The sequence below is a fragment of the Gallinula chloropus genome (genome assembly GCF_964237585.1).
Source record: "Gallinula chloropus genome assembly, chromosome: 1".
Classification (NCBI taxonomy): Eukaryota; Metazoa; Chordata; class Aves; order Gruiformes; family Rallidae; genus Gallinula; species Gallinula chloropus.
This window is the reverse complement of record NC_140085.1, coordinates 66,686,804-66,705,680: the sequence shown is the minus strand read 5'-3', so window position 1 is coordinate 66,705,680 and position 18,877 is coordinate 66,686,804. Positions and strand designations below refer to the sequence as shown.

General features: G+C 45.9%; 1 protein-coding gene across 1 annotated transcript; it reads right to left on the bottom strand.

The window, feature by feature from the left end:
- Nucleotides 1–3,551: 3,551 nt before the first annotated feature.
- Nucleotides 3,552–10,151, bottom strand: GABARAPL1 (GABA type A receptor associated protein like 1). Its single transcript, XM_084269332.1, has 4 exons — nt 10,008–10,151; nt 6,156–6,234; nt 5,031–5,149; nt 3,552–3,628 (listed from the first exon to the last, which is right to left on the bottom strand). The coding sequence occupies exons 1-4, from the start codon at nt 10,095–10,097 to the stop codon at nt 3,563–3,565; spliced, it is 354 nt and encodes a 117-aa protein (XP_084125458.1). The 5' UTR covers nt 10,098–10,151; the 3' UTR covers nt 3,552–3,562.
- Between the last annotated feature and the right edge of the window lie 8,726 nt (nt 10,152–18,877).

Genomic DNA, 18,877 nt, shown 5'->3' with positions numbered 1-18,877 from the left:
GCTTACTTTTCCAATGAGTCCTAGATTCCCTTATCTCAACTATTCCTATTTTTAGACGGCCCTGAGGCACAGAAGCGACTCCCCAGGGCCTTCCCCAAACCCTCTGCCTGCGTCTGGGAGTCCCACTGCAGTCTGAGCTATCATGAGACAGTGAGGGCTGGTGGCTTCCTGAGGGACGTGGCTGGCAGGGTGCCACTGGACCCATCTTACACTTCCTGATGTCAGGAGTGGGGCAAGCCCAGGGATGGTGGCCAGGCCCAGACACGAGCCCTGACCATGAAGCTCATCCTGGTGACAAGGCAGGTCAAGACAGGAATCGCACCTGCAGGCCAGAGTCAGGCCCAGGCCCAGACATGGCAGGGCTGTAGAGACAGAGATGGAGCCAGGGCAGGGCCTGTGGCTGGGCAGGCTGGGGCTGTGTGGAGTTGGAGACCACCCTTGCTGCAGCATTGTTGGGGCAGGGGCTGACAGCTCTGTGGGGGCTGAGGCGGGGTCCTGGGCCCATGGCAGTGTGACTGGTGGGACGCTAGCAGGGACAGTCAGGGCGCTATTGTCTGCCTAGGATTGTCTGTTTAGGGACTTCAGATGGCAGAGGATGCCTCAGTGCATCCATTATGTTTCTTAAGACCTCCTCATGTCATCCAGGTTGAATTAAAGTTCATGTTGTCAGCACAGCCAGAGACTTGACTGTGTGTGCACGTGTGGTGACATAACAGAAAAAAAAAGGAGACGTGACCTGGTACACGGGACAGAGGAAACCTGGGGTTCTAAACAAAAGCAGCAGCAAGAAGTTGTGACAAAGCTGCCCCTTTATTTACAAGCACATATGTGGGGAGAAATGCTACAGGCACCCAGTTTGGCCCAAGCCTGTGATTTTCAAATGCATCTTTATTGATCGGTTGATTTAGCTCAAGTAGTATGAACTTTATTTTACAAGAACCTGCAGCTAACCAACACAAAAAAGAATGATCATCATTACCTCATACAATACCGGACTAGCGCAAAAACAGAAGGAAATGCCACAATCCAGTTAAAAGACCTGTAAAATAACTAAATTAAACTGTAAACTCTACATGTAACAAACGGCTGAGATTAGTCCCACACTTGTCACTTATAAACCCAGCAGTGGGAGGGGAGGTCTGAATACAAAACCAAGCACCCCAGATGCCAACTCCTTCTTCTCTGAGCATGCCTAAGCATGGGCTCATTTGAGACTACACACAACAATGTGCTTAGCAGCACGCACGTGAGCAAGTGGGACAGCGGCAGAGAGAGATGCACACCATCTGTCTGCGTCTTCTCTTTTACCCTAGAAAACCTCCTGGGTCTGTTCTCTGCTTCAGTACATTCAGAGCTTCCTAAAACAAGAGCCTAATGCAGATCTGCACCCAAAGGATGTGAAAAGAGCCTGGTAATTGGAGGAGAATGGGCCAAAATAGAGGACTGAGCACTGCAGGCAGAAACTGAAGTTATCTGAGTTGGCAGGAGGTACAGCTCATCCAAATGTGTTTATTCCAGATGAGGACGTGATGGAACAGCAAACCTGAAGTTCACAACGAAAAACTGGGGACGCTAACCCATCCATTTCATCCTTTGCTCTTCTATTTTCCTTCTGCCTGTTACAACTACTCCATCTACATCCCCTGTGGTCCCTCCCTTCTCTCCCATTGCCATTTTACTGCTACTTCCCATACTTAACATGGGCAGCAACCCTCCTGCCCCACCATACTGCCTTCCCTGACCTTCACACAGTTCTGCCAATGACTCACACTCCACAGTCACAGCATGCTCTTCTGCCTCCTGTACCTCTGTGGAACAGAGAAGGCTGAAACCTATTTCCTGTCTTCCACAATCTAAGAAGCGCTCATCTTGATTTCTCATTCCTGAGGAGTGCAGAGAACTGGGATCTAATTTCATGTAAATAGAGCAAACACCTTCAATTTGTTTTGTAATCTGCCCATCTTCTTCATCCTTCTTGTCTTTTCCTCCTTCTTGGTCCCTCTCTTAAATGTAGGAATGTTTACAATAATTCAGGTCCAGTTCTCTGATTTTTAGATAAAACCTCAGAATCTTCCTGAAAGTCAGCTCACTCCCCAGACCCCATCCCTTCATCAGAGTTATGGCAGTTATGGGAAAATCTGCTGTTTGTGCCACTGGGAAGAAACTGCTTTGGCATGACAGCATAAGGCTTGCACAGGACAGCATCTGTCTGGAACCATTCTAAAAACAACACTGACTTAAAATAATTTAAAAAAAAATCTACAGAGAATCTATTCCCCCTCCCCATCAAGTGTAATAGCACCTCTCTTGTGGTGAAGAGTGGCACTGTTGCCCAATCACAAAAAGCCAGCAAAACACACGTGGGAGCAGCTGATTTCTTCCGCTTGTGCATGTGGTGCAAGGGCTGTACAGGGATGAGACATGGAAGGGAAGGCTAAACCCACAAGACTTCTGCCATCTTCAAATCTGCAGGGGACTGGCACAAGGACAACACTGATAAGATGATTTTCTGTGTTCACCAATAACAAGACCATTAGTAGTTAGTTGTCTTAATGCACAGCAAAGGAGACTAAAGTTAGGTGGCAAGAAAAGCCCTCTCGCTTGTAGGCTAACTGGGAGCTGAACAGACAATCTCAGCAGCCTCCAGGATCTGCCTCAGTGAAGCTCCCCTAGAACAAGTTTGATGAGCAGCCACAGCAGACACGTTTGTTATACTCAGTCCTGTCTCAGAGCTGGAGTGGGCTAGTTGTTCTCTTCAGGTCCTTTATAGCCCTGTGCTTACAAGTTTATCAGTCAACCTCACTGAGAAGAAAAAAAGGGTCATCTGTAATTTTTCTGTCCAGAACTTGCAATTAAAACAACAAAGAAAAAAATAAAATAAAATCAAAATCCTTCCTTCTTTTCCCTAACCGTCACATCTGACAGCTGAGGAGTTCCCAGTCCTCAGAGTTAGCCCTTCTAATACTGGTGGAAGTGGTGGGAAACACAGTACTCTTGGAACACTTCACGGGTAGCAGTTGGAGTGAGGACTGTCGGCACAGGACAGCCTTGTACAGGCAGAGTGAAGTACTTCACAGCTCACTGAATGCTCACAGGAGTGCAGCCCACAGGACAGGCAAGGCGTGACAGGGTCAGTATACAATATATAATATGCCTTCTTCATCCAGTGAAAGGGTTACACAAGAATGGCCATCCTGCACAGGCTGTCTCCTGGAGCTTCACCACACTGGCTTGTCTGGCAGCCTCCAGTACTGACTAACTACTTCCAGATGTAGCAAGAGAAGAAATATCAACAGTGAAGTCTCCCCATCCCTCAGCACAGAGCCCTTCATTAGCCTTTCAGTTCACCCTTTCATACACTGTCCCCCTACCCTCCCTCCCCTCAGTTTAAAAAATAATGATTATAATTAATGCATGGAAGGTGATGGCATTGTGCATGTGGTTCACTTCCAGTTCTCTTCCCCTCTTCTCAGGCATCCTCCTTCCTCCTCTCCAACATCTCCCCCCCCCCCCAAATCCATTCCATCAGTCCATCTCGCCTGCATGCCTGAGGGGCTGGTGCTCACTTGCCGTAGACACTCTCATCGCTGTAGGCCACGTAGAGAAAATAGTCCTCCTCATGGTTATCCTACAAGGGGAGAGAGAAAGGGAGAAAGTAACCAACCAAAGCCCTGCAGCTCACTACGTATGAAAAAACCCCAACAAGATCATTATAGCAAAGAGCACCTAACCTCTCACTGTTTCTCCTTCCCCTTTACACTGAAGACTTCATTTCCCCACACCAGAGAGAGTGTACAGCAACTCCCTCTCTCTGGCCACATCTTTACTTCTAAATCTGGGTCTTTCACATCTATGGACATGATGAATTTACTTAAGAAGCCACAGCCAGAGCATTGCAAGCTGTGCAGCAGAATCTGAGAACCGGTATGGCCTTCAGAACAAGAGGAGAGACTTGGAAGGCTTTAATGAGTAAAAAATCACCTCTAGATACTTCCGTATTTGGTAAATGTAGTTATATTTGTTACTTTTCTGATCACTTTGACAACTGGCTGTATTTCTAGTCCTGTTTAACATATGGGCAGTAAAGCTGAGATGTTGAGTGCTCCCACTGGCACAGAAAGTCTGCAGAGCTCCAGAAACAGAGTCCTGATCTCAGCTCTGGACAGTGAGACGTAGATTTCTCCTAGATGTTCAGATTTGGAACATGCCCTGTGTGTGTTAATATTGTAGTACCTTCATCAATCCACCCACAAATTGTCCAGTTACTGTCAAAAAGTGCCAGGTCAAACAAAGCTCACAGCACCATACTGGAGCTCTCATATTAAAACACACAGAGCAGAAGGAGACATCAAGGAGAAATCAATCCAGGCTGCAAACCACCCATGATATAATAGCTACATAATTGAGAAGCATTCCTCTGATAGGCACAGAGTGTAGCCTTTAAGGTCAATCAAATAATACCGCGCAGTAGAAATGCTGGCCAGCAATTTTCACAGTGTCCTACAGGGTCCTCACATATGCAGCAGATGATGAAAAAGTCATTATGAACAAAGAGTAAGTGTTCTTTGACAATGTATTTGTAGATGGCTGCCCAGTGGTGCTGTGTTCTTTTACTGGCTAAAAGGAAATCTCTTTTGAATAAACAAGAAAGCGTATATATCCCAGCCTCTCCCCCACAGCCACTATCTTTTATCTGAAATAGAAATAATAAAGTGGTTTATTTCAATACTTTGTTAAGGAGGTAGGACCAACATATTCCTGCTGGAGCAACTATTCACCACCTGATAAGACAACCTTTTCAACTAACAAACCATCAGTTAAAAAGATGAGGCTCTTGCTCTCCTCTTTATAACTGCAGGACAGAACTTCCCTAAAAGATGTCAGGGTACAGCCCAGGCCAAGGGAATCCATGTTCAGGCATCTGTGACCAAGCTGCACCCACTGCCAGTTGAGTAGTGCTCAGCTGTTCTTCAGTGAGGAAATGCATTTTTCCAGACACTCCGACAAAAGAGGAGTTGGGCCAGGCTTACCTCATACAGCTGGCCCATGGTAGCACTGGTAGGAGGGATGGTGTTATTAACGAAGAAGAAGAGGGCATCTTCTGGCCTCAGGTGGATCCGCTTTCGGATTAAGAAGTAGAATTGGCCAACTGAAGAGGAACAAAGGAGAATGCCTTAGATGCAGGAAGAACATTTTGGTTTTGGGGTTTTTTTTGTTTGTTTGTTTTGTTCGTTTTGGGGTTTTTTTATCCTAACCATGGTTGTTCTCTTTTGGTGGTGGAAGTCACGGGCTGTATGTAAAAAAGCTGGGAAAATGAGCAACACGAGAAAGAAAGGAGCAACTTCACAATTTTAACCTCAGCAGCAGCCAATCCACTTAGAGCTGGCAGTTTCTGAGGTACATGCCTCAGGCCATGTACCCTCTGAATCCACACTCCACTTACTATGGTATGAAATGTTCTCCTGTGATGATTAGTGGGAAGACTTCTAACTAGCTTAATCCTAAAAATCAGAGACACCTTAGTGAATTCAGTCATGGTATAAATGGCCATAACATTCCTGAAAACGAATTCCTAAAAACACAATCCTTACTATTTGCCTGAGCTATGTTCTACAAGAAAGTGTTCTGCAATTAATTATATACTGCCAGAAAAAGAAATGCTGTTTCCTTAACTCATTCATGTTCTCAGATGAAAACAAATGTAATCAGACACAAAATGGCCATGACCATTCAGAAAAGGAATTCCATAGCCATGGCTCCAACCACAGGGGTGGAAAACAATGGGACTATTTCAAGAACTTGTCTCTTCCTGCAACAAGCCTTTGGCAACTCCACAGCTAGGTCATCATTGACTGATGATTATACTACCGCCTATGAATCACAGTTCAATCATTTTCATCATGGATAGAAGTCAGCTGTGACACATGCATGTTGGCTAAGTCAGTGGGATACCTCAGCAGATCTCAGAGAATTCTGCATGTTGCCCTACAGGCTGCAAGGTACACAGATATAGCAAGCACATCCAGCTAAACTGGGGCAATGGAAAGATGTTGAGCCTGCTTTAGTATTTTCTTGGTGCTGATCACAGAGTAAAAGGCAATTCTGAACCTTCTCACTGAAAATCAGGACGAATACAAGATAGACTTTGTTGTTACCTGTGAGGTCAGAAGGCACAAGATACTTCCTTTTGTCTAGGTCGGGTACTCTGGCTTTTGGTGCTTTTTCCACAATTACCTGGGGAGAGAGGGTGAGAGAAAGCAAGAAACAACCCATGAGTATCATGAAATCAAATGGACCAAAAAGCATCAGTGGAAAACTATATTGCCCTTTGAGAAAGATGGTGGTACCAAGCTTTTAAAAATTAATTTAACCTATAACAAATACACAACATAAAAGAAAAATAGGTAAGGAGAAGACTTAAAATCGCTGGCAATAGCTGTGCTGGGAGCCCAGGACTGCTGTGGTAAGCACAGGGAGTAAAAAAATGGATACTGGAACAGACATAAAAATAAACCATAACGGCCGAGAAAAAAAAGATAATCAGGTCACCTTGATGGTCCCAATGCAGGTTAATTTTGTATGAAGGAGCTGTCAGGAGGCTAATACATGAAGACTAGAAGTATCACAAGTAAGTTGAGCTGTTTCCAGGTTACAGTTCCAAACTGCCTGCAACAAAATCAGCTCTACTCCCAGTAGTCCCACATCCTCATTTCTACATTCACCAAGACCAAATGAGCAAAGAGTTAAAGAGAAACTATAGCTCATTGGGGAATGGTTTAGGTTCTGTTAATCCCCCTTCTTCCACAGTTATCTTCTGCTCTGAAATTCACAACCTTTAAGGTTATTTTCCCTATTTCGTATAGTTATGGACATTTCCTTATTCATATAAGTGCCTAATAATTAAAAAAAGAGGCTACCATCTGGTCAACTGGATCCACAGAGACCTTTGACACAAAATACTATTCCTCGTTACATTCTAATGTCATTGTGACATAGAAAAAGACGAAGCTGAGCAGCTTTAAGGTCAAGCAGACCAAGAGATCTTCCACCACAGGGAAGTTTTTATTACCAGAGCTAAGGATAATGTTTACCTCAGAAGCAAGTATTCCAAAGTGACCTGATCTCCTTCCATGAAATCCTTGGAAACCTTTGGAACTACTGGGTTGGTGTAGAAAAAAAAAACCCTGCCCACAATTTTCTGGTTGTTTTTTTTTGTGATACATATTTTTGAATTGGCAAGAGATGTATGACATGAACCGACCTATGTGGCTTGCTGTTCTGCAAAAGCCATTTTGACCATCTAAACAAGAAGCTGGATTTTCTGAGCCTCCTCATTTTTTAAATTCTGCTAGACCCTGGAATTGTAAATAATCTACCTGAGACACTGCGGGACTAATTTCTAAGGGCTCCACAGTCCAGTAGCTCTTTAACAATCCAGATCAGCAACTGTATCTGTTGTGTAACAGAAAAGCTTGAACTGCTTTGGACTAAGCCTTCTTTGGAAGCAGAAGGGTGATGTTGCATCAGTGAGACACTACGCCAGAGAAACGTGTGAAGATGAGCTTGGGGTACTTAGGCTGGGCAAAGTGTCACGCTAACCTGACTCCTCCTAGATCCAAGTGAATATTTGCAAAGCATGCAACAGCGTAGAGATGTTAGCTTGGACGTCGCTTCCCAGTGCTCCATTTGGATGCTGCCAACACCGCCAACCCCCCTGAAAATTCTATGTTTGTTTTTAAAATAGAAACATGGCTGTCTCCACTACTTCAAGAACTTCCAGCACTTCTGTCAGCGAGGACAAGGCACTCAAGCTGTTTCAGACAGTTTGTGGTAGGGCCTGCATTTCGATAGAAGATGCAGTTGGTAAATGCTATGAAGGAAGGAACGTTCTGCGATCTCACTGAACGGGTGCAGGATGAACAGCAACAGCACTCTGCACATTTTTACCTGCACATCCAACAAATGCAGTGGACAGCAACCTTTAGTTCCTGCCCCCAGTATCAAAAATGACTGACAAGCAGAACTGCTAGCTGCACTGATGTGTGTGACCACCCTGACTCAAAAGTGTGCCTTGTAGCTTAGTGGTTAGGTAATAAAAGAAGTCGTACCTATAAGGAAAGGGCAAGAATGTTGGGGCTTCTAAAACTCTAGAAAGGATTTAAAGCAGATCATCACTGAGCTTAAGACAGATCTCCCTCTTGCAAAGAGGCAGGGGAGGAATGGAGGTGTTCAGCTCATCTATCAACTGTAGTCAGTTTGCCTGAGAGATAACACAGGCATCTCTTCAGAAGCACTAAACCCATCACACACAAAAACCAGCGTACAAAGAAAATCCAAAGGGCAGATACAGATTATCTCTGTCTGTCGTTGCTGGGTAGAGACTGTGGTAATGTGGGTCCCTGCCAACAACATAATCTCAGCAAAACGCTGAGAGGTATCAGGGCACTGCAGTGTAGGCAGCCACACGGACGTCATCTTCAAGGATCCTGCTGTCAGGAAGGGCAGAGACAGAAGCGATGTGAAGAGCAGTTGTCTGCTGCATTCATTTGCTCTGACAACAGGCTACCCCGGCAGTTAATATCTGGGCCTGACAACAGGTCGTTTTGTTTTCATTTACCCTTAACTACAGCACACCTTGTTATTCTGGTCTTGGCTTTCTCCATAAAGATCTCCTGATGTCCCCCTGTCCTGACCTCTTTTACCTCTTCCTAGGCTGGGTCTGGTCCTGGGGTCCCCACATGGTTCCTCCAGGCGCACCTATCGTGATCTGCCGTACAGGCTGCCATGTTAATCCGCAGTTTGCAGCTTGTCTCCGTCCTGACCTACAGAGCCCTCTGCGGTCCTCGCCACACACCACAGAACCACACACGCTTCACCACTGACTGGCTGCGTGCTCAACCTGCTGTGCTGCATTCAGGGGTCCCAAACACAGCTAGGGCAAGTGCTCCCAAATACTGGCTTCCAAAAAACTTTTGCAAGTCCAGTCGAGGGCCACTAGCAAGATAAGAAAAAATAAATATGGTGTTAGCCTGTAGAGAAAACATGGTGTTAACTGTTCCCCCTTGTCCTTAGATTGACTGGGGAGTGTAAGGAATTCTGTATGCAGTACACCTGGGCAGTAAATCTAGGACAGACCTCTGAAGCGTCTGAAGAGGAGATGGAAAGAAAGCACATTTGCAAAACGTTTATTAAAGAGGAATGAGAAGAAAAATAATAATCACAATTCATTTGTCATTTCTTTTCTGCAATTGCTATTAGTAATTATAAAGGTAGAAGTTTTCCACAGGCACTCCAAAGGCACCTAAGGATGAGGAAGCAAAGTTTAGCTAGAAGATGACCTTGTTTTCCAAGTGACGTTTTTACCACAGGATGATTACACGGGAGGGCAGAAAGACTGAGAAGTATCACGTTTCTCTCACGCAGCAGCAAAGAACAAAACAGGGCTATGGCGAAAAGACAGCCCCCCTCCCAAAAATAACCCCCCAAATTGTAAAAATAAAGGGACGGTATCAGATGACACAGAACCAGACCTTGTTTTCTGTGAAGAGCACCCGGTTAACCCACTCATTGTTCTCCTCCATTTTTACAGAGCTAATGGTAAGCTCCTTCCCCACCCCCCAACCCCACGCACGCAGGCTGCCAGGAGAAAAAAAAAGATTAGCAGCATTCTGCCTGTCGAGTTACTGCGGATCCCAGGGAAGGGGAAAAAAAGGGAGTATTACACCCCGCACCCACCCACGGACACGGCACCTTCCTACATAACAAACAGCCATCGCTTTGCGCCAGGGAGGAGAGCAGCCTGGAATGCCAATCAGGTTACCAGGAGCACAATCGCCTTTACTCATCTCATCTCTTTTGCTTTAAATAAACAAACAAATAAAATAAGAATAAGAATAATAGTAAGAAGAATAAGAATATAAGCAGCAGCCGACAAGGTAAACAAAGGCGGCAGAGCCCGGAGGTCCGCAGCTACCGTCGCCGCTGCCCTCATCCCTCCCCACACTCACAGGGACTCTGTCGGGATATTTCTTCCTGATTTTCTCCCCTTCTTTTTTCCTGTACTCGAACGGGTGGTCTTCCTTGTACTGGAACTTCATGGTGCCGGGCTGTCAGCTCCCCTGCCGCGGCTGCTGCGGCTCTCCCCGCTACGGCCGCCGACTCGGCGAACCCCCGGATGCCCCTGGCAAGAACAGCGCAGCGGAGCGCAACCCCGAGCCGTGTCGCGGGAGCGCACCAGCCCTCTGACGGCAAATTGGGAGCCGTGACGTCACGGGGAGGCGCGCATACACACCCAGACACACAGAAACACACACGCACCCCAACCACCCCCACCAGCAATCCCCCCCCCGGCCCCCTCCCTGCCGTCACGGTAGCGAGAGGCTGGCTGAGGGCGGGGCTCGGGGTCTACACCGCTCGAGGGGGGGAGCGCAGCCCCTTCGTGTATCGAGGAGGGGGCAAGAAGGGGTGTGCCACCTTCCAGCCCACTCGTGACGGGGGGCGGCGCAGTGTGGGGCGGCAGAGGGTGGGGGAGCGACAAGAGAGAGCGTGAGCCCCTCCCTTGTTTCCCCATCCCCACCCCCCGCCGCGCAAGGCGGCGTCTTTTGGTTCGTACATTAATTGCGCGGCAAGAGATACACAATAAACTGCAATAAAAATAACGAACAATTGCTCTTAAAGGCAGCAAACCACCCCCACCTAAACAACGATTGAGCAACGCCGCAAAAACACACAGAGACACAGACAAACACCCCCCTAGCGTGACTCAGGGGTTATAAATACAGCATGAGCAGGCACATCATCCACCCGGGACTGCGGGGATGGCCGCCTCGCTCCTCCCTCCCTCTCGCCCGACCGGCGCAGTGGCGTGGGGCGGTGCTCTGGGCTGCCCCTGGGGTTCTGCGGTGGTCCAAGGGTCGGTGGTCCCTGCACGAAGCTTGAACGTCACTGCCTCCTGCTTGTCTAAAACGGGGGTGTCGCGCCTGAGCTAGTCTGAAAAGCGAGACCCCGTGTCCCCGTCGCGATTGGATCTGGGTTGTTTCCCCTGCTGAAAACATCTCGGTTAAACAACAGGGAGCAGAAAGTGTGTCATGTAATGTGCCAGACCAGATGCACATCACAAACAGCAGGCAGTTCAAGGGAACTGTCTGCAAACAAGCCAAAACAGCCGGCCAATTTTAGCCCGGTTACTCAGCTGACACATACTTGGAATACCTTTGTTTCTTTTTTCTAGGAGTAGTTGGGCTCACAATTATTTACTGGCCTGCAAAAGGGAAGGTATTAATGAATGGATCAGCATGCTCAAATCGGCACAAAAAACAATTGCTGGGGACAATGAATGGGAGCGTAGCGAATAATTATTCCTTTGTATGCCTCATCCAAAGGAGCAGAACTTTTCCAAGGATGATCTTTTATTTGTTTAGTAGTGCTAGTTGCACTGGTAGGGGTTGAGTGGGACAGCAGACTGCCGTGGATGCATAAGGTGACACTCCCGAGGCTGCCTCAGTGGCAGAGGTGAGAGGACCCAGGTTTCCAATCTCTCATTCAACCCCGTGTCAGTGTGTTGACTCAGAATGAACAGGGGTAGGAAAAGACACTGTTGTTATGTTGCTGGCACTCCTCTTCTACAGTTTGGGTGGAACAGAAAAACCCCAGACCATTGTAAAGAGTCAGCTTGGATCCTGAAAAAAATGAAGAGAAAGCTGTATGCTCCTTAATGAAAACAACAGGATCAAGGAGTATAAAGCCCTGGTCTTTTTCTAGAGGTATTCATAAAAATCCTTTAGGCTGCCCCAAGAAACTCATAGTACTAGTGGCTCTATGCCTGGTACGCACACTTGAGTTGCCTGCAGGGTGGGACTCAGGCTGACACTAGGAGTAGGAAGGGGCTGTTACAAATCCCCACAGCAGATCCTGGAGCAGAGGGCTGGAGCACCTCACCTATGAAGACAAGCTGAGGGAGTTGGGCTTGTTCAGCTTGGAGAAGAGAAGGCTCTGGGGGGACCTTGTAGTGAGGTGCTTGAAAGGTGCTTATAAGAAAGCTGGGGAAGAACTGTTCTCAAGGGCATGTAGAGACAGGGCAAGGGGTGATGGTTTTACACTAGAAAAAGGTACATTTTGGTTGGATATTAGGAAAAAAAAATCAATATGAGGGTGGTAGATCATTGGAACATGTTCCCTAAAAGGTAGTGGAAGCCCCATCCCTGGAGATATCCAAGGTCAGACTTGATGGGGATCTGAGCAACCTGATCTAGTGAAGATGTCCCTGCTTACTGCAGGGGGAGTGGACTAGATGACCTTTAAAGGTCCCTTCCAACCCAATGCATTCTATGATTCTATGATTCAGGCTGATAGCTTGTGCCCTCTGCCTCACAGACCTGTTTCATATACTGGCCACCACCCACCTATGCACTTGATAAGACAGTGCCTCTTGAACTCTAAGGTTTTTTGGTAATGCTCCCTCTCCAAGCTCTAGTGCACTCTGATCTCTTGTCTTGCACGTAAGTAGGAGAGAGATGGAGGAAATGCATTTATTTAGTTGCAGATATTCTCAGATGGTGGCACCTCCTAGATATACTTGTCTGGCAGAGGAATGTATATGGAATAGAAATCTCACCTACACTTCTAATGAGCTATGTACAGCTGAACCTGTCACTTTAAACTGCTTATTTGGCCAGTGGCAAAAAACAGGCATGCTGGGCTGGGATTTTTTCTCAGCTGAATCACGACATCTTCTTTTGGATGCTCCCAAGAACTCTGGCAAGTGCTTTAGTGTCCAAGTTTTACTGCTCAGTATGGCACAGTATGACCTCCTGACCTGGAGTGGTCAACTCCAACAGGTGCTTGTCCAAGCATAGATAGAGCAGCCCACAATGGGAATGGCATAGAGCAGCGTGTCCCAGCCTTCACCAGTTCATGTGCATAAAGCTCATATGGAAGAAGCATCATCAGCTTGTTTCTGTCTGTCCTTGGGCATGTGAACCTTTCCCCATGGTTGCAGGGAGTGTCAGAGGATCTTGGAAGCTTGAGTCAGGAGGAAAGCATTATTCTGCACAGTGCCCTAGCGACCAGCCTAGACTGAAGAAATCCCAGGGTTTAGATGAGGGGAAAAACTCTGTTTTCATGGTATTATGCCTTTCTACAATACCTGTGTTGGCCTCCTTGCTTCCTAACTGCCTGCAGCATAGCAGCTGCTAAAGGTCTGTGGTGACGTAGATGACTCTTCCTCAAGGACAAGAGAGGGGAAATTTTCTAGGCTGTTTAACCCAGGCCACTAACACATCCTGGCAATTTTAGGAGACTGATCTCAGACTCCTGTTGTCCTGTAAATTGCTGCTTCCATTTCCAGGACTATACACAAGGCAGCTGAGCCAGCATCCTGTTTGAATTTCTACCGACAAATCACAGAGGAGTTTCAAGGTTCTCCCCTGGTCTGATGCAAAGACACGGCTTGTGAGTGCATGTTGAAGTGAATTCTCCTCCCCCCAACAAATCCCACGTGAGAGTCACAAATCTCCTTACTGAACTCTTCCTGCCCTGGCGATGCAAACCCTGGATGCACAGCAACAAGCTTCGCTCCTCCCACTTCCCCGCTTCCACCCCATCAGGCTCTGAATTCCCAGCTCCATAATAACAATAACGTCACTGGCACAACAGCAGGCAGGAAGATGATACATGCAGAAGCGGTGACAAACAGCTAATCATCTGACTTAGAGTTCATATTAAAATGTCAACCCCTGGGCATGTGACAAACCCCGCGTTCTGGGTTTGTGTGCTAGGAGGAGGGGTTGGAAACGGAGTTGGCTAGTTTTCCAGCCCTGGGCTGCCAGCACGGAGCGGCCCTCCGCCGAGCATCAAAGGAATATACTCTTTCTGAACCCAGAGTGTCAGAACAGCTCTGAGCGCGCTGTGTACTGCTGTCTGCAGCTCGCGTAGGCAGAGAGGTTCACTCTGACAGGGATTACCCAGGCGCTGCCAAGGCTGTAGCCATAGAAGCGGGTGATAAAAATACTTACAGAGAATCTGGGGGCAGCGTCTGCAGCCCGTGCTGTTCCACACAGCACTCCAAGGGCACTGCTAGGAGCTCTGCAGTGCACCACTGTGAAGTGATGATAGTTTAGGGAGGTATCTGGCGAAAATTCTGTCAAATAAGGATTAAAATATCCATTATTTGCCTTGTCTTTCTTGGAGGCGTCATCCAGGTGGGTGTCTCTTGGGAATCCCCTGGAGCTACTACTCTTCAGCTACCTATAACTCTGTATTCCCTTGGATATTTCTTTTCATTAGTACTTGCTCTCGGGTACTTATGCCACTTGTACCTCCACAGTCTGACTATTTTTTTAATTTCCAGTCTTTAGTGTGCTTTCAGCATATTAAAGCCTCTCTTGCCAGAAGACATTTACCTTGTAGTCTGAGTGGTGATTAAACCAGAGGGCATGACTGAAGTCACTTGTGATCCTGTTCTGTTTGATCTCCATCCATGGCACATGGATAGTTCTTAAGGCCTTGCCTGGTGTCTCTCCTGCACTATGTGTGACTGGACACCAGTTTCACTTGACATGGGATCTACAGCAGCCTCAGAGCCAGTACAGGCTCAGGGTGAGGACACAGATGTTTTCCTTTCCTCTAGGAAATGGCTCTGTATTGTCTATGCTGAACATCTTCACAATAAGCAACTGTTTGCTGGGAGTGCTTGATTTTCGACAGCTTCTTATTTTTTTACCAAAAAAGCCACACATTGCTCCCAAACTGACTGCATATCCCAGCCTCAGCTCAAGTCACTTAAACGGGTACAAATGATGTTTTGGAGAGATGAAGGAAAGTGTGCTGCTACGTGGTGAAAAGCAGGCAAAACCCCAGATCTGAATGATACTTGTCTGAGATCTCTTTGTTCCAACCCAGTGTTTGGAGTGGCCTGTTGGAGTTGGGGATTATTGTTACTTACAGCCCTACAAAAAAAGGAGCCGCACAACAGAGGGGCCAGCGGATGCTTCTGAAAACCAGACTTTCTCAAGTACCCCATGTTCTGGGGAACCTAAGGGTGACATGGACAACTCCTTTGCAGCACCTGGTGTCGGTGTACTGTTTCTCCTCATGAGGTTCCAGCCCAAATGCAGCTTCATATGCAGGATAAAGGTAGCTAGTAGAGACTGGTTGCTCTTTGTCTCTTGATTTCACTGGTCGTATGGTTTCTTGGATCCTCCCTTCTCCCAGTGTTTGGTCAAAGGTTGAGTGAACTAGTGAGACGAAGCTGAGCCAAGGGTCAACGACTTGGTTAATGATACAGTTATCTTCAGTTATCTTTCTGCATCATTTTCTCCATCTACAGTTGTAACACTAAGGCTTGTCTGATGCACAGGTAGCGTGAAGTCTGTAAAGTGCATGGGGATCTTTGGATGCAGATACTTAATTATTTATAACTAAAAATAATTGCTTTTGATGATATTCTCTCCTTTGTTGTGCAGGGTATTGGAGTGCTCTGCAGTGCATGAGTACTCCAGTGCAGCCAACTCGACACGGGTGACTGTACACAGTTGAACTAATACTAAGGTTATTTGATGAGTAACAGAAACCTTTTATTTCTTTTCCAATGTATGCTATTCTGTATTTGTGAGCAATTAATGTCTCTATTGCTCTTAAATGTGGGGGAAATGGTCTCTACTTGAGTATTCATGTAAATGTTGCATTAAAGTATTAGTTCTTTATGGTAAATAATATTTAGTGTTTCATTTTAAATCTGAAAACATAAAAGATTTACAAGTATTGGTTGTTTGGCCTTCTACTGGCCTCAGAAGGTCTTATATTGTCCTCATTGGACAAAATAATGCAACACAGAAAGAGTATTCAATATCACAACAGTGAGATGGAACCATTGCTAATGGACTAAAATATCTATCCAGGTAAATAAGAGCGAATTGCAGTGCCAAGAAGCAGTTTATCTCTCTAAATAAGTAAACTAGCTATATTTTTATGGGGTGTGGTCCTGCTTTTTCCCAAAGTACACTGGGTCTTTATTGACTCTGTCCTCATTTTGCATTGTTTGTGAGGAGATGTCTTTGAATAGTAAAAGATCTAAGAACAAGAGTGAAATGTTTCCAGTCACTGACACAGCCTTGTATGGTTAAAACAGAGTATCTAGAGCTCTTCTGGACTTTTTTGTTTGTTTGTTCTAGTCTGGTGGCTTTTTATGTCCTATGGGCTCTGAGTGTTCATCCTAAATCAGGTTGGTAGGACAAAATCCCAGAGCAAGTGCAGGTGTATCTATCACTGTTGTCACTTGAAGTATTTTGGATGTCTTGCCAGTAAAAAACCCAACCAACCAACCAACAAAAACCCCTTGAGGGTATCTTCTGCTCTGTCACCTAACAATTAAATGTGAGACAAGCAAAGAAGGACGTGAGCAGACGGTAAGGGACAGGACAGAGACAATGCTGTCTCTGGTCAAGGGAAAAGTGCTAATCTCACCCTGTAATACCCAGCTCTGGGTATGAAAGGCCTGTAACTTTTCTCTTTGAAACTTAGAGAGAAGACAGCAGAGGAGATGTGATGCAGAGGAGGGGAAAACTAAAGAACTTCCCTTTTTTATTGCACAATTTATGGAAAAACCCAACAAAACTGTGTGGGTTTTATGGCAAACGGTTAAAGACCACATTCCCACTTGGCAAGGCAGGATTGCTGCCCTATGGAGCAGGGCTGCCATCTCCTGTTAAATACCGGCACAGCTCAGTGCTCGTAGGCAGGAGGAACGGTATGTTCCCCCTGGACACACCACTGTGAAGGCTTCCAGGAAGTTCCTGGGCTTGGTTGTGCTTGAGGCCTACTCAGCAGATCCAAATGTCTCTGCTCGCTTCAGGCTTTTAATGTGGGGTAAACAAGAGCCTTCCAGGAAATGTTCTGCAGCTTGGTGGGGAAGCCAGGCTTGAGCTGGACTTCAGAGAGCGGCTGATGAAATAGGTCTCTAGTAGATGTTCCGCAAACAGCTGTTATTATTTCAAGTGTGCTGTGGAGCAGAAGAAACATAACCTTGTATGTCATTTATTTATTCCATTTCAGTTTATCACTCCTTAATAGTACAGTTGGGTACTGACCAGGTGTCCTGGTTCTGGCCAGGCCAGAGTCAACCTCCCCAAGCAGCCAGCACTGGTGAGCTGAGTTAGCTCAGGTGGGATGAGTTAGCAAAGGTGAGCTGAGTCAGCCCAGGCTGTTTCTACACCACCTGACATCACTCCCCCATAAAAGGGGCTGTTCGGGGAAGGGTAGGGGTTTGTTGTTTCCAGGGCAGTCTTGAGTACAGCTGGGGTGTTGGGTCAGTCCGTCTGTCTGTCCTTTTGTTGGTAGCACTCCATAGTCATTGGGTCAATAAGGTACTCTGTGTTACTCTGACTCTCTAGTGTCTACTGGACACCAGGCAATTCAGGAAGAACTTTGTGACCTTGGAAATCAAGACCCTGATTAAATTCCCTTGAACATGAAATTTCTATGGCTGGGTAAGGTCTGGGGCACCCTCAAAGGTGTTCTGGTCCTTTGTTTCAACTTTATGCTATCCCTGAAAGTGTCTTGCCAAAATTCTCTAAAATTCTTTAGGGCTGTAATCTCAACAGCAGTTATGTTCCTTAACATATCTGGGACCTGGTCCTTGTCCTTTTCCACAAAATAAATGTATTTTCATGGCGGTGTTGTGATGATCAGCATATTAAGGACAATGAAAATTTGGGTACTCCAGTGGAAAGGGCCACTCTTCAGGCTCTTCAGAAAGATGTGATATGTGTGACCTATTCATTCATATCAGCATTAGCATATATATGTAAGTTGATAAGCACTTCATGACTGCTTATCATCTGATACTGGAAATCCTTCCACTCTAATGTTTGCAGTTGCTGAACCTGTGGTAGAGGCAGTACTGATATAATTCAACAGTCACCTTCTTATGAGTACCTAATCTAAGAGAACATTTTTGTAGGTGGTCCATAGCTGTGTTCATCCAAACGGTTTGATTACTATTTCTGGATGATTCAACATATTTGCATCAATCATCAAAGACTGACAAATTATTTCTATTGGAGAAATTGTTTAAATAGTTAAAATGGTCTTATTTAATTTTATACGCTTTTGACAGCAATATTTGGAATAATTAATATATGATACAGTATGAATGCAACTGAAGTGTAATTGAACTTCAGGGGTAGTGTTCCTGCTCCTTCTTTTGTTTGATCTGTTATCACACAGAGAATTTTTTAAAGTTCAAATGTAAAAGCTTGTGACTATTTCAGAATTGCTCTATATCATATTCAGAAACAGCCTGCGTTTGTTCTCTTTATCCTGTAGGACACTTAGGGCACTCTACTGCATGTACTACCAAATGTGTGGTATCTTCTATTAACACGCAGGTTGTATTCCTACACAGCTCCTTTAAAAAAATATTGTTATTTTACTGTAAATAGTTGGCATTTTCCAGGTGTTTGGTGTTATTATTAAATGTCAAGACCTTCTCACATGTTTGTCTCTTCCCTGATGTGAAAAACCTCTCTGCCATACCCTGGAAACGGGCTGGAGGCAAGCAGAACAAGGCAGCATCTGCAATCTCTGAGCCTGCAAAGTGTCTCAGCGTGTTGATCCCACTGTCTGCTTGTTTGTGGAAAGGGTGATTCTAGTGATGTGTGTGTGTAATGGACACAGGGAAAGCCACCTGTCAATTACTTCACGGAGGTGCCAAAAGGAGCCATCAAATACGCTGAATCTGAAACTATTTTAATCTCTTCCTCCCCTGCTCTCCCTTGCTCATTAGACTAAGGAGGTTTATCTGATATTCCTAAACCTGCTCAGCAGAATTAATCTCTGCATGTAACATTCTCTGTTGTTTGCCATTCAGTAACAACAGGCA

What these genes read in the sequence shown, in the direction of transcription:
- GABARAPL1 (XM_084269332.1), bottom strand. Translation starts at nt 10,097, where the DNA reads ATGAAGTTCCAGTACAAGGAAGACCACCCGTTCGAGTACAGGAAAAAA. An exon ending in TGTGCCTTCTGACCTCACAG is followed by an intron (nt 5,150 to 6,155) that starts GTAACAACAAAG and finishes GTTCCTCTTCAG; the next exon opens with TTGGCCAATTCTACTTCTTA. An exon ending in CCATGGGCCAGCTGTATGAG is followed by an intron (nt 3,629 to 5,030) that starts GTAAGCCTGGCC and finishes CTCCCCTTGTAG; the next exon opens with GATAACCATGAGGAGGACTA.